This window comes from Naegleria gruberi (genome assembly GCF_000004985.1).
Source record: "Naegleria gruberi genomic scaffold NAEGRscaffold_87, whole genome shotgun sequence".
Classification (NCBI taxonomy): domain Eukaryota; phylum Heterolobosea; class Eutetramitea; order Acrasida; family Naegleriidae; genus Naegleria; species Naegleria gruberi.
The window spans coordinates 71,420-98,063 of record NW_003163240.1 but is presented as its reverse complement, the minus strand read 5'-3'; the positions used below and the strand labels follow the sequence as shown (position 1 = coordinate 98,063).

The window sequence follows — 26,644 nt, the reverse complement described above, 5'->3', positions numbered from 1 at the left end:
TGATATGTAAACATCATCAGCAATGTGAAATTTTGTTGATAGACATCAGTAGTAATGAATATCAAGCTTGTTACTACTTTCATATACAAATTCATCAGATAACCCCTACTCTTTCTTCTTACTACCAGGGAAATAGGAAATAATTATGTTACCTTAGATCTTTCATCATGAACAATCAGATATGATGGATGGTCCGTCCGATTCAGCAAAATGCTCAATAGCAAACCATCATCTTGGAAATACTGTTGGTAAATTGGTTGTGATGAAGTTGGACTTGGAGGATTTGGAATCTGTTAGAGAATTCGGTAGTGAATTTTTGAAAGATTTCACACCATTGGATATTTAAACGATTTGGTCTCCCCAAACAAAATCTTGAAAATATTATTTGTGAATCATTTAGGTCACTTTCTGTTAGTTCACTTCTTGAAATTCGATCTATTCCAAGAAACAAGTGTCAAGTATTCAAGATGTTGCACACATGTAAGGATTTCATTCTCTCTCTAAATTCACTTCATTCACATCAAAATGTTGCTTTTTTTCACACAGTCTGTGTAACTTTCAAAAACTCTCTGACCCATTTAACAGTTGCTTCAAATAGGCAGTTTGATTTTTTTCAATGAACCTTCCAAGAAATTCACATCTTATTTTCACTTGCTTTTTCGACCTTAAAAAAATGCCACAATTTGAGAGGAGGGAATTTTCGCGTTCGTTATCGAGTACTGGAAATGAATCTTCAAAAATGATGCGAGTCTTGTTGTTGTTGGGTAGTGTTGTGCTGATGTACAGTATTGTATTGCTGTTGATTAATACATCGTCATCATCAGTAGTGGAGGGAAGTCTTGTTCCTTCTATGAAATTGATCAGAGGAGAAAAAGTAAATTCTCGTGTTGGGAAGGTTTCATCTTCAAAGGCTGATCAATCTTTTAAAAAAACAGCCTTGGATGAATTTATGGAATCTTATCCGGATAATAATTATTCATATCGATTGATCAATACCATGCATGGGCTTGCTGCTACTACCTATGTGTTGAACATGACAAGTCAAGTGTGGCTTTCACCAAAAGATATTTTGAATGGACGATATGTTTGGTGGCATTTCATGTTGGTAATTGTACCACATAATTTGAATAGAGATAAGAAGGAAGGACTGTTGTGGATGATTGGAAAGAGAAATACTGACAAGACTCCAAATTTGGATGATCTTGCTGATTTGACCAAGATTGCTGTTGCTACTGGTACAATTGTTACTGAAATGATGCAAGTTCCTAATCAAGCAATTGTATTTGAAGCTGATCCAAAAAGAGAGGAAAGAGCTGAGGACGGAATTGTTGCATTTACTTGGAGACATTTCATGAATGACACTAGTAAACCTTATTGGATTGCTCACTTGCCAATGACAAGAGCTGGACAAAAGGGATTGGATACTATTCAAGACTTTGCAAAGAAAGAATTAGGACACACCATTGAACAATTCACAGTTCAAGGAACTAGTAAGAAGGGTTGGACCACTTGGCTTCTTGCTGCTGTTGATAAGAGAGTGAAAAATATCATTCCTATGGTTATTGCTGTTTTGGATTTGAAGAAAAATTTGATGGAAACTTATGATAGTTTGTGTAAATTCCCTGAAGCAATGGATTCTTACATGGATCAAGGAATTGTCACCCGGTTGAATACTAAGGAATTTGATGCATTGGCTGGAATTTTGGATCCACTCGTCTACACTGAAAGATATGCCAACATTAACAAGTTCTTGATCTATAGTATGGGAGATGAATTCTTCTGGCCAGACTTGTCTCCAAATGGTTATCCTCATCTTGTTGGTGAAAAGAGATTGAAATACCTGCCAAATACTGGACACAATATGGAAGGCAGTGATATGATGGATGCTGTTTTAGTCGATTATTATGCCCATCTCTATGGTATTAATCTTCCAAACTATGAATTCTCCAGTCAAGATGTTCACTCCGTTGGACTCCAACTCGATTTGAGAATTACCAATGGAACTAGACCAACTGTTGTTAAATTGTGGCAAGCCACCAATCCAAATGCAAGAGATTTCAGAATTACCACTATTGGAAAGGCCTTCACATTCACCCCAGTCACACCATTAGATGCCTCAGGAATGAACTATCGTGTCGTTGTCAAGAATCCACCTTTGGGATATACTGCCTTTATGATGGAAATGGAATTTTCAATTAGCTTCCAATTGCCACCTCTCCGTTTAACCACCAGTGCTTACATTACACCAACCACGAGACCATGTAAATATCCTTACTAATTATATTTCACTTCACAAAAAATTCCTCCTCACTCAGTAATGAAGCAGAGAGCATCAAGAAAATTATTAATTTATATCAAATACCTATGTGCAAAAACAATGTGGTGATCATCTATTTTTCTCCTTTTTGAGATTGAGAATCAACACACATTTTCGCACCATAAACAACTCTTTCCAAATGGAATTTTTCACAAGATCTTGTGAAACCACTTTTTTCCAATAACGAACCATTCACTTATTCACTTTTAAAGATATTAAGAAAGATATATTATTAATACCTATGAATGTATTCAAGCATTGTGCAATTCTTCAATGATTCCACTTGCAATTCGTCTCTCCACTTGAACCTCAATTCCTCACATTTGTGTTCAATTTGATTGGTTTTGGCGCCTTGCTTGATTCAATCAAATTCACCGACATGATAAATTTTACCTCCATGCAAACCAAATCAATTTGCTCACTCACAAAACAACACAAAAAAAGAAAGCAACAACCTCTTCTCTCTCTAATCAAACTTTTGCATTTGGGATTCAATCAATTTGAGCAATTTTTTCATACTACTTTCGGAGGAGAAGAATTTTACTAACTTTAACAAACAATAACAATTACACACACTAACGAAAATGTTTAGAAAGGTTCCTACTAAACAAGTCAATCGATTGGCTAAATATAAGAATATCACCACTCGGTCGAATCCTCATTCATATAAGGTTTTGCCAAGTAGTGCCCCAGGAGAGATGATGATTGGAAATTCAATGGTAACGAGTACTTCTGCTGAGGTGAAGTGTTACTTTTCCATGAGTTGTCAGATGAATTTGGCATCTGCTTCGAGTTCTTCCTCCACTTCAGGTGTTGATGATTCATCCATTGTCTATGTGAATAGTGCAAAGAAGGCACCGAGAGCTATTGGACCTTATTCACAAGGTGTGAAGGCAAATGGTAACTTTTATATTAGTGGATGTTTGGGAATTGATGGTGAGGTGAGTAATATTTTGTTGACCTTTTTGTAATGATTAACATTTTATATGTGAATTGGAATTGTGTGAAATTTAATATATTGTCTTGTTGTACTTTGAAAGATGTTGTGAAAACAACTGTTTTATTGACTGATATTAATGATTTCCAAGCTGTGAATGAAGTTTACAGTGAATGTAAGTTGTTGTCATTGTCTATTTGATTGATCAATTGACTCTCTCATTGATTCAGATTTCTCTGGTGACAATAAGCCTGCAAGAGTTTGTTATGCAGCTTCTGGATTACCAAAGAAGGCCAAAGTTGAAATTGAAGCAATTGCTGTTTATAAGGAATAAGATAGGAGGCCAATTATTCAAGGAATTGACATATGGATATTAACAGTGTTTGGAATGGATCAAACATTTTGAAAAACAAATTGGCTTTCCAAATTTGAAATTATAGAATAAAAAATTCTCACAATTATTTGAATTATTTATTTACAATTTATATATACAAAGATTTTAATATTATTCTAACTAATCATATGATAGATTTGTCATACACATCCTTAATAGATTGACTTCTTCTTCAAGATGACATCCTTAACTCTTGATGGCATATTCTCAATTCTCTCTCTTGAAATATTAGGGAAAGTTTGATCCTTACCACCATACTTGTGCTTAAAGACGACAGTATAGTCACCTCTGACATTGGTATGATGCTTTTCAATTTCATAGTTTTCATCTCGGCAGATTTCTTCAAAGTGTTCACGAGGTCCCTTCTCTCTACCACCTGGTAGGGTCTCTGATGAATCGCCAGCAACATAGCCATGCTTCATGTCACGAACTTCGAGATTTTCCTCATCTTGATTGAGGTTCTTATCATGACTTCTGGTTTGCATTTTTGTGAATAAATAGTTTCGTTTGTGTGGATTCGAAATGGATTTGATTTTTTGAAATTGATTTGTACAGAGGAGTGATAATATGGTAACATTTAAATAGATGTGAAAATGTTTGGTTAATTTACTTTTTGGTTACTTCCTAAATGGAAACGGCACAAAAACATGAATAGTTAAATTTGGAATTAATCTTTAAATATCACACTATTCAGTGAAGCTAAATGAAACGTCCCAGTATACAAATCGATTGGATAACACAGATTTCCAATAAATTGGTTTCCTTTCCACTGTTTTCTGGAAGAATAGAATAAAATTTGAGGTTGAATTGATACAACTCAAATCTTCAACCAGTTTGGGGAAGTCATCAATGGAATGAGCATTCATTTGATACCACCTTCTATTCATTGGATTTTTGAAAAATCCTCCATAAATTCCTCTTTCTCTATAATAGTCAACTACGGCAACTAGCTCATATTCCTGATGATGTGAATTGTCAATCGATTCGTCTACTAATAATTTAACATGTTCATGGACATTAAATTCGTATAAAAAATAGTTATTCTCAATTGAAGAGTGTAATTTCAAGAGCAATATTTCAGGAGCTTCAATTATAGTCGATTTCAGCATAATCTCAAGGAATGAATAACAACTTGTACAGTGGTATCCCTTTATGAATGGAATTGGATCTTGATAAATCTCATTAGTTTCTCTAAATTGTTTCCATTTATCTTTCGAATAGATAAATGTACAATAATTTGAAATATTCTCCTTCTTTCCATAATCTATTTGGCAGGTAGGACAAATTTCAAAAGTGGTTGTTCGTTTCTCAGTTGTATTAAAGTATTGATTCAATAGTTTACAATTTGTTATTGTAAATTGAAACATTTCTTCAAGATCAATAAATTTGTCCCAAGTTTCCAATGAGAAAAAAGAATAAAATTCCGAAATATCAATTTCCAATTCTTGATTATTCCACACTTTTCTTCCAATTGAATCAAAAGCTTGCAACATTTCACTTTCTATTTTAGACGAATGTGAATTAATGTTATAATTATTGTATCTATTCATGATTGGATCTAAATGTAACAATACTTGTGTCAAGACAGAAATGACATTTGAATGATGATGAACTCGAAAAAGTCCTTTGGTTTGGTGTTGTGTCATTTTTTTTTTGAACTTTAATTTATATTAATAATACAATTAATTTATTGTAAAGTATTGAAAGTTGTTTCTTTAAATTCGTGAACTTGATATTTGGATCATTTTGTAAATTCTTGATACCTTCTTCAAAAGTCAATTCAAGTTTACAATCGTTGAAACATCTTGTTACAACCTACTTTACTTGGAAATCACCATCCGATTACTGAATATTAAAATTTTAATAAATTCAATTCAACCATTACAATATTCTACCGTAGTCGTGATATTATAAACTGGGAGACTACAACTTTTCATACTACGTACATTCCAGTTCATTGAAAAACCTTTGATAAGGTTTGATAAATTTACAAATGCTTTTTCAAGAGAATTGCAAAGTTTACAACTTTTTTATACAAATTGCCGAATCCAACACAACCGTGGATTATTTAACATTGCGAAATTCATGTATGGTTTTCGCTTTTTATTCACCGTTCGAGATATCATGAGCTCTTCAATGATTGACAACATACTAATTCGAATAATGATTTGTGAATACACTAAACTTTTTAATTCAAGTTGACATTCCACACTAGAACGTGCTTTGTTATGTCTCGTAATCTATTCGAACCTGTAACAAACCAAACCCTTTAAAAAGATCATTGTTAAACAAACTAAACCTTATTCGAAACAAAAAAAAATCAAAATGTTTAAAGTAATCCTAGCTATTACTCTTTGCTATCTCGCTGCTGCAAGTTATGTAGCAGCACAATGGGGAACGGTCAACAAACCATTCTCAGTCAACTCATTGTGGAATAGTCGTCCAGTCAACCCAATTCTTTCAGGTGTCACAGTTCCAACTTCAATTTATTTCCCAGCTATCCAAGCAGGTGCTTACTCAACTGGTGTCTTTATTGCCTCAGCAACTGATCAACCAATGACCATTTACGGACCTTCAGCAACTGTTGGTATTCAGAATGTTGATATTGGTGGATCTGTTACTAGTATGGTAATTCCACGTTGGCCAGCTAATACAGTTCCAGCAACTGGATCTGATGGACATTGTGAAATTTTTGTAAGTTTTTCTTGTCATATTTAACATATTGAACTTTCGAATATTTTTTTTTGTAGGATCCAATTGCAAAGGTTATTCACTCATTCTGGCAACTCAAGAATGTAACAGGTGTTTGGAGAGCTACTCTCTATGGATGGGCTGCTTTGGATGGAACTGGTTGGGGTGATCCAGCTCATTACTATCAGGGTGCTCGTGCCGTTGGTATCGTCAGCTCTGCAGGAATTATTAGAAAGCACGAAGTTGATGATGGTGATATCATGTACAGACATGCATTGGCTTTATCCCTAACTTACAATGCTCTTGCTAATGGAAGTAATACTTATGTTTTCCCAGCCACCTCTGCAGATAGTGATGCTGCCACAACCAATTCTGGAGCAATTCCAGAAGGTAGTTTGTTAATGCTCCCTTCCTCATTCAATGTTTCCAAGTTGACCACTCAAAAGCTTAGAAAAGTTGCCGAAACTTTGAAAACTTATGGAGCCAGAGTTGTGGATAGAAATTATGGAACTCCATATGCAATCTATGTTGAAATTGGAGCCAATTACTCATTGCATCCTCCTGGTGGTTGGAGTAACACCGCAGCCAGTGAATTGCAAACTATTAGAGCTGCTTTACGTCCTCTTGTTAGTGCCTCCAGTTGGTTGAATGGTGATGGTCAACCAGTTACTTTTACACAAAATCAAAACTTGTTGTCAATGAGAGGACCATGGACATTGCAATCTGGTGATGCTTTGGGAGTTTTTGATACTTACAAACAAGCTGTAGTTTTCCCATCTAAGAGTGCTCGTGTTACTCAAACCAATAGTAATGGAACTGGTTTTGCCAAGTTGAAATGGGCCAAGCCAATTGCTGGTCAATCGTACAATCTCACTGCTATTACAACAGGAGGTGGTCAATTGCGTCTTTCATTCAATTTGGATTGTAATAATTCTACAAAGGTAATCAATAGTGGAGCTCTTAATAATGGACAAAGTTTCGTATTCACTTGGCCAGCTAGCAATTGTTGGCATACATTGTATGCTATCAGTGGACTCAATCAAGCTTCTACTGTATCTGCTTCTCTTATTAAGGTTTAAATAAAAATTACTTTCCTTATTAACTATATTTCCTCTACTTGTAAATAAGGAAATTTAGTGAAGCTTAATGAAAGATCGAATTATTTATTCCCTAGTAATTGTATTCGGAAATTCACTGAACTTGATTATCCAATCATGATCAAGAATACAGTGAAAAAATCTTTTGTAATTGTTTTACAATGAAATTCAAGCATTTCAGAATTGATCAAAATTTAACAATAAATAAAAAAAAAATGCGTCAAATCAATGAGGATTTATTGTGTGAGATTGTGTCATTTCTTCCCTATTTCTATCAGCGGAAATTTAAGAGAATAAATTCGGTTTGTTTCGAAAAGATTGAAAGAATGCAGAAACAAGTGTTAGTGGAAAGGTTTCGTAATTCGAAAATACCAACAGTATATGGTTATTTCGGAACTGATTTAGTTAAAAAGGAGGTAGAATTTGATGACTTTAAACTTGTGGAAAAGGAGGATTGGATCAAGTTTCGAACAAATTCGTATTTGGAAAATTCGAAATCTGCTATTGAAATGTTGAAAAGATTTTATTATCTTGATAATTTGGAATGGTTAGTCATTGAAACTAATCATGCAAAGTTGAATACTAAAGCAGAAATAATTTCGGATAATTATATTCGAAAATTAACAATTTCAAAATTGACTCAGAAATACTGCATCACTCTGTCTCTGATTGGATTGCACAGATTACAAGAACCTTTGAATAATTATGCAGAAAATTTGAAATCTATTGGAATCTCACAAATTCATCTCTTGTTTTGTTCGAAAAATCTTCAAATTCAAGTTCCGTATCATTTAGTTTTGAATTCCATTTACAATAATCAAGTTTTGGTAAAGAGAACAGATAATTGCTTTAGTTATACGTATGATTCTATGTGTGGATTGTTGTATCCGAAAAAGAGAAAGATTAATTCTATTAGAAAGGCCAATAATTATTTAATGAACTGCTCACTAACATTGGGAGTTGATTTATCTTGGATTAAAAGAGGAGATCTATTCCATTATGCAATATTCGATCCTAAGAATAACAATTTTCCAAATTGGGAAAGAATCGAATTATTATTTGGAAATTATTTCATTCCAATGAATGAAAAATTGCAAATTCCATCAAATGTTTTAACTCTTATTGGAAATGAAAAGAAAAAGATGAATATTTTACAATTTATATTTTGGAATATTTTGAAAATTGCAAAAAGATTTGGACTTGCTGATGCAACATGGCATCAAGTTAATTATACGAATCAATTGGAGATTTTTGAGAAAAATTCCATAGTTGTGGAGTATAAGAATCGAATTGGTACTTTATTGAGCCATGTTGATGAAAGAATGTTTAGAAGATTGCAAAAAGGAGAATTTTCTTTCGTGAAAATGGTAAAAGATTTTGATATTTTCAATGAGCTGAATGTCAAACAAACATCTCAAAAGAAATCCAATTTCAAACCGTTTAAATGGTATGATTTTGTGATTAGGTCAATTGGAACAAAATCTCAAAATCCCACCCTAGTTGAAAGGGAAATAGTAAGTGAGGAGCGTACCATTTCTTCTTTGCAATACCTATTCATGATTGAAATCTCATAAATTATTCGAAACAAATATATATCTACAATTTTATTAAGCAACATTTTTACATTACAGAACAATTTTTCGATTGTTTCATCAACTTTCTCTGCTTTTTACAAGTTTCAATGAATGCAGAATCGTGTTGAATAACCTCTTTCAGGAGTGTTAGATTATCAACTGATCCATATCTCTTTAGTCTTGCACATTCTTCATATACTCGAGTAATGTTTTCTCCCGTCTTGGCACTTGTTTCAATAATGAAAGTATTGGTCAATTGAGTTTGTTTAATGAGGGTAGCAATTTGGTTAGTAAATTTCTCAATGGTGATTGGTCGATCTGTTTCATTCAGTAAATCGACCTTATTTAAGGCAAATACTACTGGAAAGCTATTTTCCTCAAAGTCCTTAACTCTTACTAATTGTTCTACAAGTGGTTCGGCTTCTTCCACTGAATTAATATCTGCCAAATCACAAACAAGAACGAAACACTCTCCATATCTCATATGATGATCTCTCGCGGACTTGATAAATTTAATTAGTTTAGAATGGCATTATTCTAAAGAACTTACACTGTATTCATGTTCAGCCGAGTCCAAAACTTCAAATAATGTAGGAAAACCATCAACCAACAATTGTTTTCTATAAACACCCTCTATTGTTGGATCATATTGTTCAATAAAGAAATCTTGTATATATTTCACTGTCATTGCAGACTTTCCTATTTCAAAATAATTAACCTATTAACAGAAAATTATTAAATTCTTACCTACTCCTCCCTTTCCAATCATTACCACTTTAGTTTCATCAATTCCATTCAAATTTTTAATTCTTCTCCAAATGTGAAACTTTATAAATGCAGCCATCAGCACTTTCCTCTTCAATTCTCTCTTTAGAATCATTTCCTCCCTCAATAAACTAAACTCCTTCTCCAAAGATGGATTAATTCCAAACCAAATCTCCCAAACATTCCACCAAAATCTATCAAAATATCGTTCCATCTCTGGCATACTAGCAATCTTCCTATTCAATGATTGAAAATTAGCCACATATCGTACACAGGATTGAATTTCACTACTCCCACTCGAAAAATTCTTTTTCAGCAATAATTCGGAATCACTCACTCCGAACGATAAAATGTGTTGATAAATTTCGTAGGGAAGTGATGAGAATTGTGTGATGCGTTTTGGAGCCATTTTTTTTCTTGTGTGTTATGTTTGATGTGTTTGAGGAAGTTCTCGATACAGTAAGTATTGAAAGTTGTTTTTTTGGTCAATTAAGAACTTGGTTCGGTGATGTTCGTGTTGAACTTGGAAGAGCAAAGAGAGATGTTAATGTTTGATTACAAAGTTTATTAAGGAAAAATAAATGCAGATTTCATGACTTGACTGTTTACAATATTTAATAATATTGTGTATTTAATATTTAAGTTAATTAATTAACACAAAATTTAAAAAAAATGACAATGCAACTACTCAAAGAAAATTTCAAATTTGCCATCAATTTATCCAAACATTTACTCTACATTGCCTACCTCATCGTATTCTGCATGATTGGTGTTTTAATTCGAATTCTTCTCTCCGACACTCTCTACAAGCCTTCCCTCTCCTCCTCCAATAATAATAGCAATAATAACAATATTATGAATCCATCGACATCATCCAATGGTAATATCGTTCAATCCATTGATGATTTATTCTTCTCCGATTTGTATGCAAATATTGTGGGTTGCTTCATCATGGGAGTTTTAATGGTCATTCATTTGCACTTTATTAAAAAGCCTTTGGAAGAGTTGAAGGAGAAGGAGAAGGCCTTGTTAGTTGAATTGGAAAAGAATAAGGTTACTAATAATAATAATAATGGTAGTAGTAGTGAAAGTAATACTCCTATTATGGTGAAGAGTAATAATTCATCAGCAATATCTTTGGAAGGAATGGAGGAATCAAAGAAGAGAATGGTCAAGTTGTTTCTGCATAGAGTTTTTCATGGAACATTGTCGTTTGAGAAGAGGATATATACTGGACTATCGACTGGGATGTGTGGATGCATTACAACATTTTCAAGTTGGCAAGTGAATGCTGCAATTAGTTTAATGAAGGGAGATGTCTTGTCGTTTGTGAGTAAGCAAGTAGTTGGTTTTACAACTTGTTATTTTGCATTTGTAATTGCGAAGGATATTACAAATGCAATTTTGAGTTTTGTGATTCCTGTTTTGAGGAAGAAATTTGGAAATGCAAAGGCGCCACAACAGGTCACAATGACAAGTCAAAATAGTGTTAATTCAATTGCATCTTCGAGTGTTGCTTCTGGATTGGCTGAAGATGTAGATATTGTAGAACCAATTCCAAATGAGGATCAGAGAAAGATTCTCTTGGAAGAAGGTGAAATTAAATATATTGCCGAGAGTAATGGAGAATTATTCAAAAGAAAATTACTGGAAGAGTATCAACAAATTAGAAATGCCAAATGGAAATCAAGAACAGCAATCAAAATGGCTGTTGATTTGTTTGTAGTTTTGATGGCTGTCATTTCAGTTTTTATTGTTCTGCTTGGTGCTATGAACGTTTCAAAATCATTGGATCAAAGTCTTTGCCTCACTCTCCTCGTTGCTCCTCTTGGCTGTTTATTGAGATATTTAATTTGCAAGCTAAATATTACATTTAAAGCTGTTGAAAGATTCCAAATGCCAATTTTCACACTTGCTGTCAATATCATTGGCTCTCTAATCTTGGTTATTTTACAAGGTACTGCCTACGTTTCAGGTTTCACCTCTGGTGTTGCTGTTTATTGGATTGATGCATTCTCGGTTGGATTTTGTGGCTCCCTCACAACCGTAAGCACATTCATTCAGGAAGTATATGGATTGAATCACACCTTTAAGAAGTATCTGTACTCATTGTCGAGTATCTTTTGGACAACACTTGTTGTCTCCACTTGTTTGATTCTCTTCATGTGGATTCTTTAATTTATTCAACTCAAATTTAAACTCAATAATATTAGTATTACATGATGGCAATACTAATCACAAAATTAACACAATAACACATTATCTGGTTCATCCTTGAGCCATCAACAATCACAAACTTTCATCTTCATAAAAAAATGCTCAACAAGATCACCTCCCTATTCTCTCGTGGAAAACTGCAAGTGGAGGAAAAACCAACCAACTTCACCGTCACATCGGTTTCATATCGATGGATTTGTAATATGTGTTTGGGTGTTATTGAAAACACAATCCGATATACCAATACCAATGACAAGGGAACTGATTTGTGCGAGAAGTGTTACGATTGGTGTTGGGATAAATGTAAGAAGAGAAGGAAGAATGCATCTCCTAATCATCAACAAGTTGACAATGAGGAAAAAACACCAGAAGAAAAGGAAAGAGAACTCTGGTTGGAAACATTTTGTGAGGATCTTGAATATTTTGTACCAACAAAATATCACTATCATGAAATCAAACAAAGATCAGAGGCCGATCGTGTCAATAGTACACTGTTTCGGAGTTTTATTGAAAATTCAATGAATCCTTGCTTTGGAATATTGAAAGAGGATGACGGACCTTATCATTGGCTTCGATATGAACAAGTATTCCACTTGGTTTGTTGTATTGCTGTTGGACTGGATGAAATTTTAAAACCTTTGAGGGAGGAAAATAAGAGACAATTTGTATCCATTTGTGGAAAGAATAATTTATATTGGTACTTGTGTGATTATGCTTGTTTCTTCAAGGGATTTGTGGCTGCTCCTATTCACTTTGCCCAAACTTTTGATGAGACGAAACATATTGTTGAACTGACCGATAGTCAGGTTGTCGTTTGTACTTTAGAAATGCTCGATTTTTTCATCAGCATTACAAAACAATTGGACTTTGTAAAATATATTGTAGTAATGGATGATAATGAAGGAAAATCCAAGAGTAAATTCACAACAAACAGTGGTAAACAAGAAATTGAAATTCTGCCAATGAACGAGATTATTGACAAGGGAAAATCAATCTTATGTGAATACTTGAACGAAAAGAACAAACCTAAGAAAAAAAGATATCCAAAACACTTTGAAAATCACGAGACTATCCTCGTCACTCCAAAAAACAAGTATAATCCAAATAAGATGTGGATTGATGTGGAACACCAGGACTTTATTTTGAATAGACTAGAAAAAGATGAGGATCTTCTATCGTTAGTTTTCACGAGTGGATCGACAGGTCAGCCGAAGGGCATAATGGTTAGTGACAAATCTCTGAGAAGAGAAATGCATGGTTTCAGAGCTGAAAATCCAAAAGTACAATTTTCATTCTGTCCTCTTGCTCACATGAGTGACAGAAAACACACCCTTTTGGCCATGTGTGATGGTGCTAGAGTGGGAATATTTACCAGAGATTTTGTTCACATCTTTGAGGATATTCAAAAGGTCAAACCTACTGTCATTGCCTCAACACCAAGACTTTATAATGTACTCTATGATGAGTATAAAAAAGTGTACGAATTGGAAAAGACAAGTTGGCTTTCAGGTATTTCGAATCAAAATGAGGATAGACCTAAAACGGAGAGAGAACTTGAAGAAAGAGTAATGAAAGATTTTAGAAACATGTTGGGTGGTCGCTTACAATCAATAATTATTGGAGGAGCCTCTTCAAGCCCACAAGTTAGAGAATTTCTTGGAAAATGTTTTAATTGCTTCGTTTCAGATGGTTTTGGAATGTCAGAAGCAGGAGGTATCATGAATGATAACAGACTTCATAGCTCTGTTGAGTACAAGTTGGTTGACGTACCTGACATGAACTATTTCACAAATGACAAACCTTATCCAAGAGGAGAACTTTGTGTTAAAACAAAAACCATGTTCATTGGATATTACAAGAATGAAGAACTTACGAAAAACGCTTTGGATGAGGAAGGATGGTTGCATACTAATGATATTGTTGAGGAGCTAGGTCCAAGACACATTAGAATTATTGACAGACTCAAGAATATTTTCAAATTGAGTCAAGGAGAATTTATTGCACCTGCAAAGATTGAAGATGCTCTGACTACCTCAAAATTCATCTTCCAAGCTTTCATTTATGGAAATGTGTCGAAAAGCTACCTTGTAGGTGTAATTGTACCTAATCAAACGGTTTTGAAACAATTTGCAATCAAGGAAGGGCTCATCAACTCATCAAGTGAAGAGCTCTTGAGTGATTCAGAGAAGGACTTGCTGAAAACCAATGAAAAGGTTAAAAAGGTTTTGTGTGAGGAAATTGAGAAAGTATCTGTGAACTGCTCTCTTCTTCCATACGAAGTGCCAAAGGACTTTATTATTGAATTTGAGTCATTTAGTGAGAAGAACGATCTCCTTACCTCTTCAATGAAAGTTAAGAGATTTGGATGCGAAATGAAGTATAAGGAAGAGTTGGAAGCTCTTTATGAGCACCTAGAGTCTATTAACAAGAGGAAATTGGATGAAGATTTGATTCGTGAATTATTGTTAAATTCTCAAACAGGTTCAGCTGAATCTGATGGAAATATGAAAATTATTGACAGTCTTCACGCTGTTAAATTTTCTGGTATTATGAAGCAAAAGTATAACATTGATGTTCCACTCTCGCTGATATTTTCTCAAACTGACAGAAATGTGGATAGCGTAGTGAGTAGAGTTTCAGATTTTGTCACCAAAAACCAACATGATGATGTTGCCACAGTCAATTCATCCCATGATTGGAAGAAGGATATTCTCCTTCCTGAAGATGTGTTGAATGACATTATAGACCTCACATCAAGAGGAAATACGCAATTTAAAAAGATAGCCGATTTGAAGAAGGGTATTCTATTGACAGGTTCAACAGGATTCCTAGGAGCATTTATATTGAGAGATTTATTGGAAGCATTAGAGAAAGCTGAAGAAAATGTCAAAGTCTATTGTATAGTCAGAGAAAAGAATCATCAAGATGACGTTTTCATGAGAGTGAAAGAAAACCTTGTGGAATTCAAACTTTGGAATGACAAGTATGAAAAGAGAATTTCAGTTGTCAAGGGTAATTTAGGAGATGATAATTTAGGACTCACTGAGGAAGAATTCAAGAAACTGGCAGAAAATATTGATATTATTTATCACAACGGAGCGTATGTCAACTCTGTCATGTCATATCCTCAATTATTTTCCTCAAATACTGGATCTACTCTTTCATTATTGAAATTGGCTTGCTTATCATCTAAATTGAATATTCAAAGTGGAGATTCCACTTTAGCCCCAATAGTTTTCGTCTCTACAGTTGGAGTATTGCAATCTGGATTATCACTCTTTGGAATACCAACCAGTACATCTGGAATTAGCAATAAGAAAGATATTACGGATTTAATTAACAATCACATGGATCAAGTCATGAGGCAACTCAAACCAATTATTGAAAGAGCTAATGGATACAGTAGCACCAAGTTTGTTGCCGAACAATATATTCAACAAGCAAGATTATTGGGATATCCAGGAGCCATTTTCAGACCTGGTATGATTGGAAGTGATACTGTCAATGGAGTTTCTAATTTAATAGATTGGGTCAATAGATTAGTCATGGGATGTTTTGAAATGAATTGCTTCCCAAAGACGAACAGAACTCTAAACATTGTCCCAGTAGATATTATTTCAAGAGTCATTGTACAGTTGACACAGAATGAGAATGCATTCGTAACAGATCTTCACGAAAATCCAAACTATTTCATATTCGAGTTGGCAAATCTAGATAAATTCGTCATTCACATTGACGATTTACTCTCCATAGCAGCAACAACAGAAGCTAAATTATTGAAAAAGGAGCCAATGCAAAATGTAACTTATCAGAAATGGAAGCAAATACTGAACGAGAGAAATACGAAAGAGGAAAATGAAATGTTATTGAGATTGGCAACTCTCTTCAAATCAGATTATGAATTCCCAGGAAGTGGTGACAGACTCACAAATTCCCATGTACATAAGGTTATTCAGGCTCTTTCCAAATTAGAAGATAGTGAATGTAAAGCACTAATTCCTTTCAAGAACCTTGACCAAAGCTATCTAGCAAAACAAGCAACTTTTTTAGTAAATAGCAAGACATGCCATTAGTCTCCAAATGTACAATATATCAAAAATAAAAAAGTTTTTTATCAATTGTCTTTCCAAAAGTGGTTAAAGAAAGTTGCGATCTTAATAGTGGATTCTCCTGATCATCCTATTGAATCATCAAAAAGAAAATGAAACTAATAGTTCTAACAGTTTTGCTACTAAATATTTCATTACTAGTAGTGGCACAATACCAAGTCGTAAATGGAAGACCATTCCAAACAAATCCACTCCAACAACAGCAACCTGGTCAATATCCAGGAGCTGGCTATCCTCAACAACAAATGCCAGGGCAACAACCACAACAAGGTCAAGGTCAAGGTCAAGGCCAACAACAACAACAACAACAAAATACTCCAAAATCAAGAGTATCCAGTGCAGTCAGTAACATTAAAATGCAATTGAATATGGTTAATAGTTTTGGAAGCTTTTGTTGGGGTGATAATGGATTCAAAGATTGTAGTTTGATTGACAGCGCCTCCAGAACCATTCAATCCAATATTATGCAATTGCAAAATGAAGAAAAGGGTGGTTTTGAAGGTCAACCAGAAGATTTCAAGATTGTTAAGGAGAAACTTGTTCCACTTTCCACTGAACTTATCACTGATTTGCAAGCTAAGGATTGGAAGAAGTATCAATCCACATCCTCACAAATTGAAGCAGCCCTTGCTAGCTTTAGAGGAAATTACCAAGAATCAAATAACAATAATAACAATGGCCAACAACAACAAGGAGGACAACCAGGTCAACCAGGTCAACAGCCACAACAAGGTCAACAACCAGGTCAACCAGGTCAACCAAGTCAACAACAATTCTTGTCTGCTCCTCAATATGGTCAACAACAACAACAGTATCCAAATCAACAACAATATCCACAACAACAATACTATCCAAGTTCAAGTTACCCTTCACAACAACAATATCCAACTCAATATCCAGCCACTCAGCAACAAGGATACCCACAAGGTTCAAACTATCCTGCACAACAACAGTATCCAACCCAACAACAACAATATCCAACTCAACAAGGTTATCCTCAAGGTTCTACCTATCCTGCACAACAACAACAATATCCAACTCAACAAGGAGGTTCTTATCCATACTATAACCAACAACAACAATATCCACAACAAGGTTCTACCTATCCATATAACTATGGTCAGCAATATCCTTCCCAAGGTGGTAGCTATCCTCAACAACAACAATACCCACAACAAGGTTATCCTTCACAACAAGGATACGGATACCCACAACAACAAGGTTATGGCTATCCTTCACAACAAGGTTATCCTCAAGGTGGCGCCTCAACCTATCCATATAACTACTATCCACAACAAGGGTCCTATCCAAACTCTGGTCAACAAGCTGCTGCCAATGTTCAACCAACAAGCACAGCCTCCGACCAATAATTGCAGAGAAAAAAAGCCTCTACACCATTTTCTGTATTTTTTTTATATAAAAAATTTTGATTTTAATTTTTAATTGTTTTTTTGAGCGGGAAAAGCAACGATCAAGTTTTTGAAATTATTTGCAAAATTATGATTTTTATTATTATTTGGAACATGTTATTTGTGGTTGTGGATAATGAAATACTAAAGCTGAAAGTTAGATCCTACTTGTTATGATTCGCTTGTCAATAGATGATGGTTGACAGCTCTTGAATATCTTTGCAACTGTAATTAAATTCGCATGTCATCAATTATTAAAAAAAAATCAAAGAAGAAATGAGAAAGTTTCGTCAATCGAACGTTTCTGCTGCCGACCATTTAGAACCCGATGCTTTCGACTCTGTTATTCGAAAGTCATTCTCCGTAGATGATATCATCATTGCCGAATATGATGTTAAAGGATCAATTCTTTCTAAAGGAACACTTTACATTTGTAAAGATAGGATTCTTTGTAAGAAACCTAAAGTTGCTTTAGAATACAAACAAATTCAAAGTTTAAATTGTGTAAAGAAGAAAGTTTCGATTAAATTAGACGATTCTAAAACTGAACATGATTTGAAATGTAAAAGTATGGAATATGCTTCCTCGGTTTATAATTTAATTAAGGAGTTGTATTTAATTCATCAATCTAAACCATTGGAAAAGGTTTCTCTAGATGAAAAGAATAAGAAATATTTGGAAGGAAAGATGCCGAAACTTGACGAATCTGCAACACCAACCGAGGAGAAACAAAACAGTGCAGGAACTGGTTCTTCTACACCAAAAGGAATAGTTTCTCAAATGTTGGGCAAATCAATTGTTGATTTTAATGTGTTGATTGTAGAAAGTCAAGATTGTAAGTAATTCTTTGTAAAGAATTTATACAATATTATACAATATTTATACAAAAATGATTTGGAATGATTAGATTTCGATTGTAAAATATCTTTACAAAAACAAACTATTCAATACTCGACTCACGAGTTGAAATTTACAGAAATTACTGAATTTAACATTCTCAGCACTCCGTATCATATCCAGATCAAGTTTAATAATCCAAAAATCAAATCTCTTACATTACTAGTGAGGGAATATATTTCATTTACTCAAACACTCAAAAAGAAGTATCCAAATTTGGAAATTTCATTCTCACCAAACTGTAGAACAAGTAAAATCAAAGGTGGCTGGTGTAATGATGTTACTGTATTGGCATCTACTGAAAATTCTGGTGGTCCACCAATTATGGGATTGAAACCACCTGGAGGAATGCCACACAAAAAAGTTTCGTCTATGGTTTCGCCAGTTGCAGAGGAAGACAAGAATGTTGATGATATTGGAAAGAATCAACCTGGATTATTTGTTACTTCATCAAAAAAGCTTCCAGTTGATAATAGTGAAGAATCTTCATCAAAAGCTCATTTGAGATCAAGATCTGTATTTACAAAGCCAGTTTCTTCAGGAACTTTCACACCACCTGCTTCGTACAAACTTCCTGAACATACACCAAATACACCAATTGCTAAGAGAAAGAGTGATGATATGGGAGGGTCCTCTTCTACTCCACTCATTATTCCACCAAGAGTTCAAGCAGATAGTGTCACTACTCCACAAGCACAAAATGTCACTTCAACACCAACCATTATTCTCAGCTCTCCAAAAACACCAATTGACAACTCCAAAAATACCACTCCTCTCTCTGTAGCAACTCCTCCAATTATTGTAACAGATACCACCACTACTGCTCAATCAGAAAATACCTCCTCCTCAGATCCTGTCACAACAGAAGAAAATAAGGTTGTTGTTCACTTGAATTTGAATAGAGCCAAACAAGCTAGACAAAGAAAACCAAGCACCATTCATAGACCTCAAATGTCAAAGATTGATGAGGCCACAAAGGAAAGAACCATTGAAGTTGGTGCAGAAGCTGGTTCTAATGCTCAATTAGATCGAGCTGTTGATTTGAATGTAGCCACTAAAAGAAGAGCATCAAGTGTTAAAACTCCAAAATCTCCAGTCGAAGAAGGAATGGATACTGTTTAATAAAGCAATTCTTTTTTGAATAATTAATTATTGAACTAGTTATTTATTTGTGAACTGTCAAATCTTGATGAATGATATGAATTTTTACAAGTAATTGTCTCAAACTATCCATTGACAATTCCTTTTCCATTTCTATATATGTGAAACAGCCCAACTTTTCAGCTAGTTTCTCTCCCTGTTCTGTACTCAAAGGAAGTCTATCTTCCAATTTATGTTGAGTTGATAATAAGGCGTCTCTCTTATCAGCATTATTGCCAATCAGAACGATTGGAACGGAATCTGATATGACACTTCTTAAATCCTTCACCCACAAAGGTAATTCATTCAATAAATAATTTTCTGAAACGTCCACTGTATCAATAACCAATAAAAAGCCATGATGAACATGTGACTTGTAACAAATATGCAACAAATTCTTGCTCTGTTCCAACTCTTGTGAATCATCAACTCCAAAATCACTTTCATTTTCAATTAATTTCCTCAATTTTCTCAAATATCTACTTACGAAAATCCAATAAACACATTTTCACCCATAAATTCCTGTTCCAATCTCATAGCTTGAAAAACCTCTTGATTTGTAATCCTACTCAAAAAGTCAATTCTTGATTTTTTGCATTTCCCAAAACAAGCCCAAGATAACGGTTCATAATCACTTGTTTTTGGAATTTTATCCTCCAAAACTGAAACTTTTTCAATATTTGCCATTCGGAAGAAGTGATGATCATTATTTTCCTCATCATGATGATGATGATGAATGTGATGATGATTAATTTTACTTTTTTCATCATGTTCCGATGTTCCGATGATGATTTTAATTTCATCAATTCTCTCGGATCGTTCCATAAATTTCAAATATAAATTCTTCTCACTCAGTAAACTGTTGAATTGCAATTTTCCTTGTTCACTCTTTGTGTCATGAATTGGTTTTCGTAAGGTTTCTAATAGAAGTTTATGCTTGTGATGATGTTGTTGAACATCAACAAGATCTTGCTGAATGATTTTGCCAACTGCTGAAAGTTCAGAAAACATTTTTTTTCAAAGATCTCAAAAATCAGTTAGTTTTTTGAAATACTTTACAATAAATCAAAGACTACGGTTTGTTAATTGTAAACTGTTAAATAAAGAACATTCACAAATAATACAATAACACCTCAATATTCAAACCACCAGCTTCAAATATTCAAAGCAATCAAATCGAAACAACTTCCAATCAAAATTTCCATTCCGAGCAGAAATTCGAACAACCAGCTTCGAACTTCCACTGAACATTGCCATCACTCATTGTAATCCGTCATCTCATTCTCGTTCCACCACATTCAATCAATTACCTCGGAAAGACTTTCAAAATTGATCTCTTTCACATTCAAGAAATTTTTCAACTCGAATTTTCTTCTGCACAACAAACTTGTTTTTTAAGCTCTTGATTACGGCGCTGATTTAAAAAGATTTGCGCCAACGATTTGAATTTTTACAACTTAAAAAAAAAATCACAAAAGTTTAGAAAGCCTTGCTCGTGCATAAACTTTTTTTGATCAAAACAAAAACTACACACTAATTTCCTCCTCACACTCCCGAAAAAAGATGACAACCTCAAGACAAGCTCCAGTGACCAAGATTAGAGTTTATTACAAATCACTTTCTAATCCACCTTCTAGAAATCAAGATCCACAAGAAGAAGTGCAATTAAAGTTTGTTTATACTAACTTGAAATATGCTCCTCATGAATTGACATGGAAGAATTTCCGTTCCGATCTTCAAGTTCAATTGGCCAAGCATTTGGGAAAGAGTGTCAGTACACTTGATTCTGTTGTTTCCTTTATTTACAATGATCAAGAATTTGAAATTGAATCAACTGATGATTCAGCCTTTTTGAGTCAAGTATTGCAATCTAATACTTTGGATCAACGTTTGGATGATATTATTGTCTTGATGAGTCCAAAGCTTTTGAATAGAAAGCAACTTCCATTGATGGATACTAGTGAACCATTGCACGTTATGGAACTCGTTGATGAAGGTGACAAGTATAAGAAGACTATCACTGTTGGTTTGCATCAACATGGTAAACTCTATGTTAGATTAATGAATGGTGTTACTGTTTCCAAGTTATACTTTTTCACACCAGATCAATTAACTAATGTTGCTGAAACCTTAAAGAAGGATATCTATGATAACTTTGGAGAATATGCTACATTGGATTTGGGATCTCAAAACTCTGCTGATGATTTTGCTGCTAATTATGATGTTAAGGTTACTTCCACCAAGACTTTCTCAGGTGTTGAATGGTTAATGTCAACTTCATTCGTATTGACCAAGAATGCTCAAAAGAATACTTTGCATGTTTTGGCCTCTATCAAACTTTCAAACAGTGAAAAGCCAACCATGTTTATGGTTCCATTGAAGTGGGATGATGTTAAGGTTTCCAGAAATGGTCCAGCTGTTGAATTGGCTTCATTGGAAGATATTCCAACCTTGTCACCTGTTCCAACCACTGTTTCTGAAGATTCTGTTACCTTGTCATACAAGGTTAGAATGAGTTCACAATACGCTTCTGATTCTATTGGACAAAGTTATGAATCACTCCAAGATGAAAGTGGTAATAGTGGTGCTGCTACTAATTCTAATTCTAGACCTTTTGTTCAAGCTACATTTGAACATCCACATACCGTTACTGGTATTGTTGTCAAGCCATTGTTGGTATCTGGTTGGGGTTCAACTTATTTGGCTGGTTCTTATTTGGCCTACTCTCAAGATGAAATTAACTGGAAGAATGTTTTGCAATTGAATGGATTGACTGATGGATTAACAACCTTTGTTGTTCCAAGCATTTCTGCTCCATATTGGAGAATTAGAAAGGATGGTGATGGTTTTCTTTCTATTGGTACATGGAAGATTTTGGGTAATCCAAGCACTGAACCAATTGCACAAGTTGCTGGAAAGCCACTCGAATATTATAAGGATCTCACTGAAAAGCAAACAACCAATCCACAAAAGGGTGAAGATTTGGCCATTGTTCCAAGACCTAACTGTAAGAAGTATGAAGATCATGGTGATTCTCAATTCAATTTGCTTGTTGCCACTGATGAACAAGCTGCATTGAATTCACTTATTGAAGCTTCTCAAAGCTCTTATGCAACTGATGGAAAGTTCAACAATTTCTTCAATGTTCCATTGACTGTTGTTAACAAGTCAGATGCTAATTTGTCCTTTGTCAAGATTGAAATGGCTCACAAGAATCAAGCCGATGAATGGGTTGAAATGCAAAATATCAAATTGGGTGTTAAATATAACGGATGGAATGGTGCTCAATACCAATTCTTTGAAGGTCAAGTTGCTAACTTTGAACCAGGTCAAGCTGATAACTTAGTTTTCAGTGGTGCTATTGTTGTTACTGGCCAACCAGGTAGAGATTTCAATTCTAGAGCTCGTGCTCATCAATCTCTTCCACAACCATTGGTTATTAGAGTTACAATTACTGACTCTACTGGAAAGAAGAAGGATATTCTCGTAGAACATTCCAACAAACCATTAGATTTATACACTCACGACTATTATGCCAGTTATAACAAGTTTGATGCCACCAAATTGAGATTTGTTACTTGTGATAATGTTGATACTTTGGAAAGAAGCCATTTAGCTGTTTATTTGGATCGTGAAAATCGTCAATTACAACTCAAGTCATCAAATGGATACACATACTCATATGTTTATGATGAATTCCAAAAGTTTATGGAAAAGGCTAAGAAGGAAGGAAAGAAGGAAATTGAACTTGAGGATGGAAAGTCTGACAACAGACATGTCTATATGTTGTTCGATGCTGACTCTGAATATCAACTCTATGCTTTCAAGATTGCTTTGCAAACTGAAACCAATGCCACTGAAAAGGTTGTTTTGGTTAAGGACTTGTTGGATGAATTGGCAAAGATGTAAATAAAATCTATCTCACTATTTATTTTTCACAAGAACAAGTTGTAAAAAGCCTGAATCACCCAAAGGTGCTTGTTGTTCAATAGCAGTGCTATTACACGAAAAAACATGAGTAACCCAAACAAAATCATTGAATCCATCTCTCACTTCATGAACATGCACATCCACTTGAACAGCATAACCTTTAAGGAACGAACCTGGAGTTCTCTTCAAAGGACATTTAACAATTGTCTTGGATTTGCTTTCATCAATACTCTCAAATCTGAATTCATGATCGAACAAATTCAAAATTGAGGTTGTATTGAGGAACCTGTTGTGGTGAGGTTTTGGAATGTATGGATTGCATTCAGAAAAGTAGAAAGCATTATCAGTATTTGGATTTGCATTATGACTACAATCCACAATGGCTGCATTATTTCCCGAATCACTCTCCTTGACACCACATGTGAAATTTCCTGTTGTGGCCCTCGAATCACTCTTCACTAACATACATTTAGGTCCATAGCAATCATCATTCCTCTTATTTGTTGCTGTTTTTTGTGGACTATGCTGTGTGCATGTACAATTCGGAAAGGTATATCCATAAAAACAATCATATCCAATCATTGGATGTTGATAAAAGTTTGATGGATACAATCCTCCAAGCAATCCAGCAGATCCACTATTACTAACAGCTCTTTCATTCCCATTATTGCTTGCATGCAATCCGACGAATGTTTTCTTATTAATTGCTTGTGATGAAACTTTTTGAATATTTACAGAAAATCCAAAAACAAAACCCTGTTGCTGCTGCTGATCTTGAATTGTTCCTAACATTAAAACCAACAAACAACCAATCATCAGGTAATAAATTAATGCAGAATTTAACGACTTGATCATTTTCCGCAATTTTTCCAATAAATTAAAATTCGCTTCTCGGGTTTGTTGTATTTAAATATTTACAATGGGATTTCTCTCACGGATTTAGTGAGGGTTGAAATAATCAATGGATGATGAAAAATCAATAGATACTTGTTGGATATTTTTTTTTGATTTTGAAAAAGCCCTTTTTTGGAAATATTTAAAAAGTTTAATTATTAAACAATTTTGTAAAGTGAGGAAATTAGATTTTTACATTAATTGCATGGTTTCTTGTTGATTTTCTTTACGTGTTTGATAGAGTTTGAATCCAAGAACTGAATTTGCAACAATGGAAAGGAATGCAACAATTATGGCAATTACACACAAGGCAACCAAGAATGAAAGAATTGGTTTTTGAACGGATTCGTATTCACTTTCCACACATTTAGTTCCAGTATTATCAATCTCAAATCCTAAATCGCATTGATATTCACAGATTTGTTGAGTATTATTGAGATAATGTGAGTTGACTGGTTTGTTTGTGCATTGCTCACAAACAGTTCCTTTTGTAAAGGTTCCTAATGGACAAGGAGTACAGAAATCATTTCCATTTGCAATTCCAAATCCATCATTACAAGAAATTAATTTACATTCTGATGAGTAAGTTCCAGAATTGCAACTCTTCATTCCAATTCCATTTGTAATTTGACATGTTTGAGTTTGCCATGGAGCACACTTGTCAAAGAATTGTAAAGTATCAATCCATACTTTGGTTGGATCCATTGCACTTTCTTTCGAATAATCTAATCTGAAATCACTTGGGAGAAATGAAAATTCCAACGAGTTTAGTTGAGAATCTGCCCAAGCATATGCTTCTCTGATGGCAAATCTCAATCTAGAAGTTGTTGGTAAGAGTTTAGGAGCATGTTCACTTTGAGTCATGTTATACTCCTCAATATTCAATACCAAATTTGGTTGTTCACAAACTTGACCTCCTGGCAGTTGACCAATTTGTTGTTGAGTATTGTGAACACCACCAACAACGACTGTTTTAGCTTTTTTAAATTGTTGAAGTTGGAATGTGAACATGGCACATGTACTAGCACATCTACCATTCGAAAGAATAATCAAATCATCTGAACTATAGTCCAATAAATCGTCACCAGTGAAAATGAAATCATCAAACATTTCACTGCATCCATTATCTTTGATAATTGAAGTGTAGGCATGATCGACACCTCCTCTAGAGAAGGTATGTTGATTTGTGAACCAGGAGTCATCATTATAGACCTTTCCTGAATCATCTCTCCAAAAATGTGGCATCCAAATGGTGTCAAGTTGTGGAGATTCACTTCCTTTTTGAGCTAGCTCTTTACCCAATTCACTAGCTATCATGTCAGTTCTTGCAAATAAGCTCTCGTACTGATTGGAGAATTGCTTTGGGAAGAAATATCTTGAGAAGGCATATCCCAAGCAAATATATCCTCCTCCATTATTGGTAACATCGAGAATAATCTTCTTTGCCTTATGGAGCTTGGCCAAATATAAACTGGTTTGGAAATCTCTGGAAAATTGTTGAATGGATTTTGGAGAAAAGATTTCAATGACAATTACACCAATTAATATGGAGCTGTCTTGATTGGATGTCAATTCGTAATATTTGATCATGTCGCCATTCAAAATATTGTTCACTGAAAAAGTTCCTTGCACGGTTGACTTGAGTGGAAGTTCTCTCTTTTCAAAATGTGGATCTACATTATAGAGATGCGTCTTTCTTGTTGGAATTCCTTGAGATTTCAACACATCAGCTGCAGAATCAACTCTCAAACAACTTTCATAAAATTTGCTGTCATTCAAATATTTCACACTCGATGTGCCAACAAATGGAATTTCCAATACTTTGACATCACCATCCTTTTCCAATTTATACTTGATGGTTGAGTTGTCTGGAACTGCAACTCTATTGGCAGCTCGTGAGACAAACAGACCTAGTCCCATATTAAATCTAGCTCCTAAATCCTTGTATCCACCACAATTCTTATCACTCCAATCAATCATGTAAGAGGTAGCTGGGGAATCATCAATTTCTACAATTTCATAACCCACAAATTGATTCAAATCAATTCCAAGAAGAGTTTTGTAATAATCAGCAAGACCTGTCATAGTTGACAAGCTGCCAATTCCAATTTTTTGTTGAAAAGAAATCTCAACCCCCACAACCAAAGAAGAAATAAAACCAGCAGATGCAGAATTACAAATTCCTTCCAAATCCCAAATAACACAACCACCACCAGTCATTCAAAAACCAACAGGAAAAGGACAAGTGATTGATGTGGAAGGAAACAATGCAA

The 26,644-nt window shown here is 34.4% G+C and overlaps 14 protein-coding genes across 14 annotated transcripts; 9 read left to right on the top strand and 5 right to left on the bottom strand.

The window, feature by feature from the left end:
* Positions 1–673: 673 nt before the first annotated feature.
* On the top strand, positions 674–2,468 carry NAEGRDRAFT_82233 (uncharacterized protein; the record flags this gene model as incomplete). The annotated part of the gene is made up of 1 exon (XM_002669118.1): positions 674–2,468. The coding sequence occupies one exon, from the start codon at positions 674–676 to the stop codon at positions 2,276–2,278; it is 1,605 nt and encodes a 534-aa protein (XP_002669164.1). The 3' UTR covers positions 2,279–2,468.
* Positions 2,469–2,901: 433 nt separating this feature from the next.
* NAEGRDRAFT_75938 (uncharacterized protein) lies at positions 2,902–3,588 on the top strand (the record flags this gene model as incomplete). Its single annotated transcript, XM_002669117.1, has 3 exons — positions 2,902–3,262; positions 3,358–3,429; positions 3,485–3,588. 3 exons carry the CDS (start codon positions 2,902–2,904, stop codon positions 3,586–3,588), a joined length of 537 nt encoding a protein of 178 aa, XP_002669163.1.
* A 212-nt stretch (positions 3,589–3,800) lies between these two features.
* On the bottom strand, positions 3,801–4,133 carry NAEGRDRAFT_54415 (uncharacterized protein; the record flags this gene model as incomplete). Its single annotated transcript, XM_002669079.1, has 1 exon — positions 3,801–4,133. One exon carries the CDS (start codon positions 4,131–4,133, stop codon positions 3,801–3,803), a length of 333 nt encoding a protein of 110 aa, XP_002669125.1.
* A 201-nt stretch (positions 4,134–4,334) lies between these two features.
* Positions 4,335–5,294, bottom strand: NAEGRDRAFT_75936 (uncharacterized protein; the record flags this gene model as incomplete). The annotated part of the gene is made up of 1 exon (XM_002669078.1): positions 4,335–5,294. One exon carries the CDS (start codon positions 5,292–5,294, stop codon positions 4,335–4,337), a length of 960 nt encoding a protein of 319 aa, XP_002669124.1.
* A 679-nt stretch (positions 5,295–5,973) lies between these two features.
* Positions 5,974–7,418, top strand: NAEGRDRAFT_75935 (uncharacterized protein; the record flags this gene model as incomplete). The annotated part of the gene is made up of 2 exons (XM_002669116.1): positions 5,974–6,342; positions 6,399–7,418. 2 exons carry the CDS (start codon positions 5,974–5,976, stop codon positions 7,416–7,418), a joined length of 1,389 nt encoding a protein of 462 aa, XP_002669162.1.
* Positions 7,419–7,651: 233 nt separating this feature from the next.
* On the top strand, positions 7,652–9,010 carry NAEGRDRAFT_75934 (uncharacterized protein; the record flags this gene model as incomplete). The annotated part of the gene is made up of 1 exon (XM_002669115.1): positions 7,652–9,010. The coding sequence occupies one exon, from the start codon at positions 7,652–7,654 to the stop codon at positions 9,008–9,010; it is 1,359 nt and encodes a 452-aa protein (XP_002669161.1).
* Positions 9,011–9,056: 46 nt separating this feature from the next.
* Positions 9,057–10,184, bottom strand: NAEGRDRAFT_82232 (ras family small GTPase; the record flags this gene model as incomplete). Its single annotated transcript, XM_002669077.1, has 3 exons — positions 9,057–9,512; positions 9,561–9,709; positions 9,758–10,184. The coding sequence occupies 3 exons, from the start codon at positions 10,182–10,184 to the stop codon at positions 9,057–9,059; spliced, it is 1,032 nt and encodes a 343-aa protein (XP_002669123.1).
* Positions 10,185–10,447: 263 nt separating this feature from the next.
* NAEGRDRAFT_82231 (uncharacterized protein) lies at positions 10,448–12,099 on the top strand (the record flags this gene model as incomplete). The annotated part of the gene is made up of 1 exon (XM_002669114.1): positions 10,448–12,099. The coding sequence occupies one exon, from the start codon at positions 10,448–10,450 to the stop codon at positions 11,951–11,953; it is 1,506 nt and encodes a 501-aa protein (XP_002669160.1). The 3' UTR covers positions 11,954–12,099.
* NAEGRDRAFT_82230 (uncharacterized protein) lies at positions 12,091–16,110 on the top strand (the record flags this gene model as incomplete). The annotated part of the gene is made up of 1 exon (XM_002669113.1): positions 12,091–16,110. The coding sequence occupies one exon, from the start codon at positions 12,091–12,093 to the stop codon at positions 16,063–16,065; it is 3,975 nt and encodes a 1,324-aa protein (XP_002669159.1). The 3' UTR covers positions 16,066–16,110.
* An 83-nt stretch (positions 16,111–16,193) lies between these two features.
* Positions 16,194–17,471, top strand: NAEGRDRAFT_75930 (uncharacterized protein; the record flags this gene model as incomplete). Its single annotated transcript, XM_002669112.1, has 1 exon — positions 16,194–17,471. One exon carries the CDS (start codon positions 16,194–16,196, stop codon positions 17,469–17,471), a length of 1,278 nt encoding a protein of 425 aa, XP_002669158.1.
* A 309-nt stretch (positions 17,472–17,780) lies between these two features.
* Positions 17,781–19,550, top strand: NAEGRDRAFT_82229 (uncharacterized protein). The gene is made up of 2 exons (XM_002669111.1): positions 17,781–18,345; positions 18,418–19,550. Exons 1-2 carry the CDS (start codon positions 17,787–17,789, stop codon positions 19,527–19,529), a joined length of 1,671 nt encoding a protein of 556 aa, XP_002669157.1. The 5' UTR covers positions 17,781–17,786; the 3' UTR covers positions 19,530–19,550.
* A 22-nt stretch (positions 19,551–19,572) lies between these two features.
* On the bottom strand, positions 19,573–20,558 carry NAEGRDRAFT_75928 (uncharacterized protein; the record flags this gene model as incomplete). The annotated part of the gene is made up of 2 exons (XM_002669076.1): positions 19,573–20,026; positions 20,050–20,558. 2 exons carry the CDS (start codon positions 20,556–20,558, stop codon positions 19,573–19,575), a joined length of 963 nt encoding a protein of 320 aa, XP_002669122.1.
* Positions 20,559–21,110: 552 nt separating this feature from the next.
* On the top strand, positions 21,111–23,456 carry NAEGRDRAFT_82228 (uncharacterized protein; the record flags this gene model as incomplete). The annotated part of the gene is made up of 1 exon (XM_002669110.1): positions 21,111–23,456. The coding sequence occupies one exon, from the start codon at positions 21,111–21,113 to the stop codon at positions 23,454–23,456; it is 2,346 nt and encodes a 781-aa protein (XP_002669156.1).
* Positions 23,457–24,499: 1,043 nt separating this feature from the next.
* Positions 24,500–26,591, bottom strand: NAEGRDRAFT_82227 (uncharacterized protein; the record flags this gene model as incomplete). Its single annotated transcript, XM_002669075.1, has 1 exon — positions 24,500–26,591. One exon carries the CDS (start codon positions 26,589–26,591, stop codon positions 24,564–24,566), a length of 2,028 nt encoding a protein of 675 aa, XP_002669121.1. The 3' UTR covers positions 24,500–24,563.
* Positions 26,592–26,644: the final 53 nt, after the last annotated feature.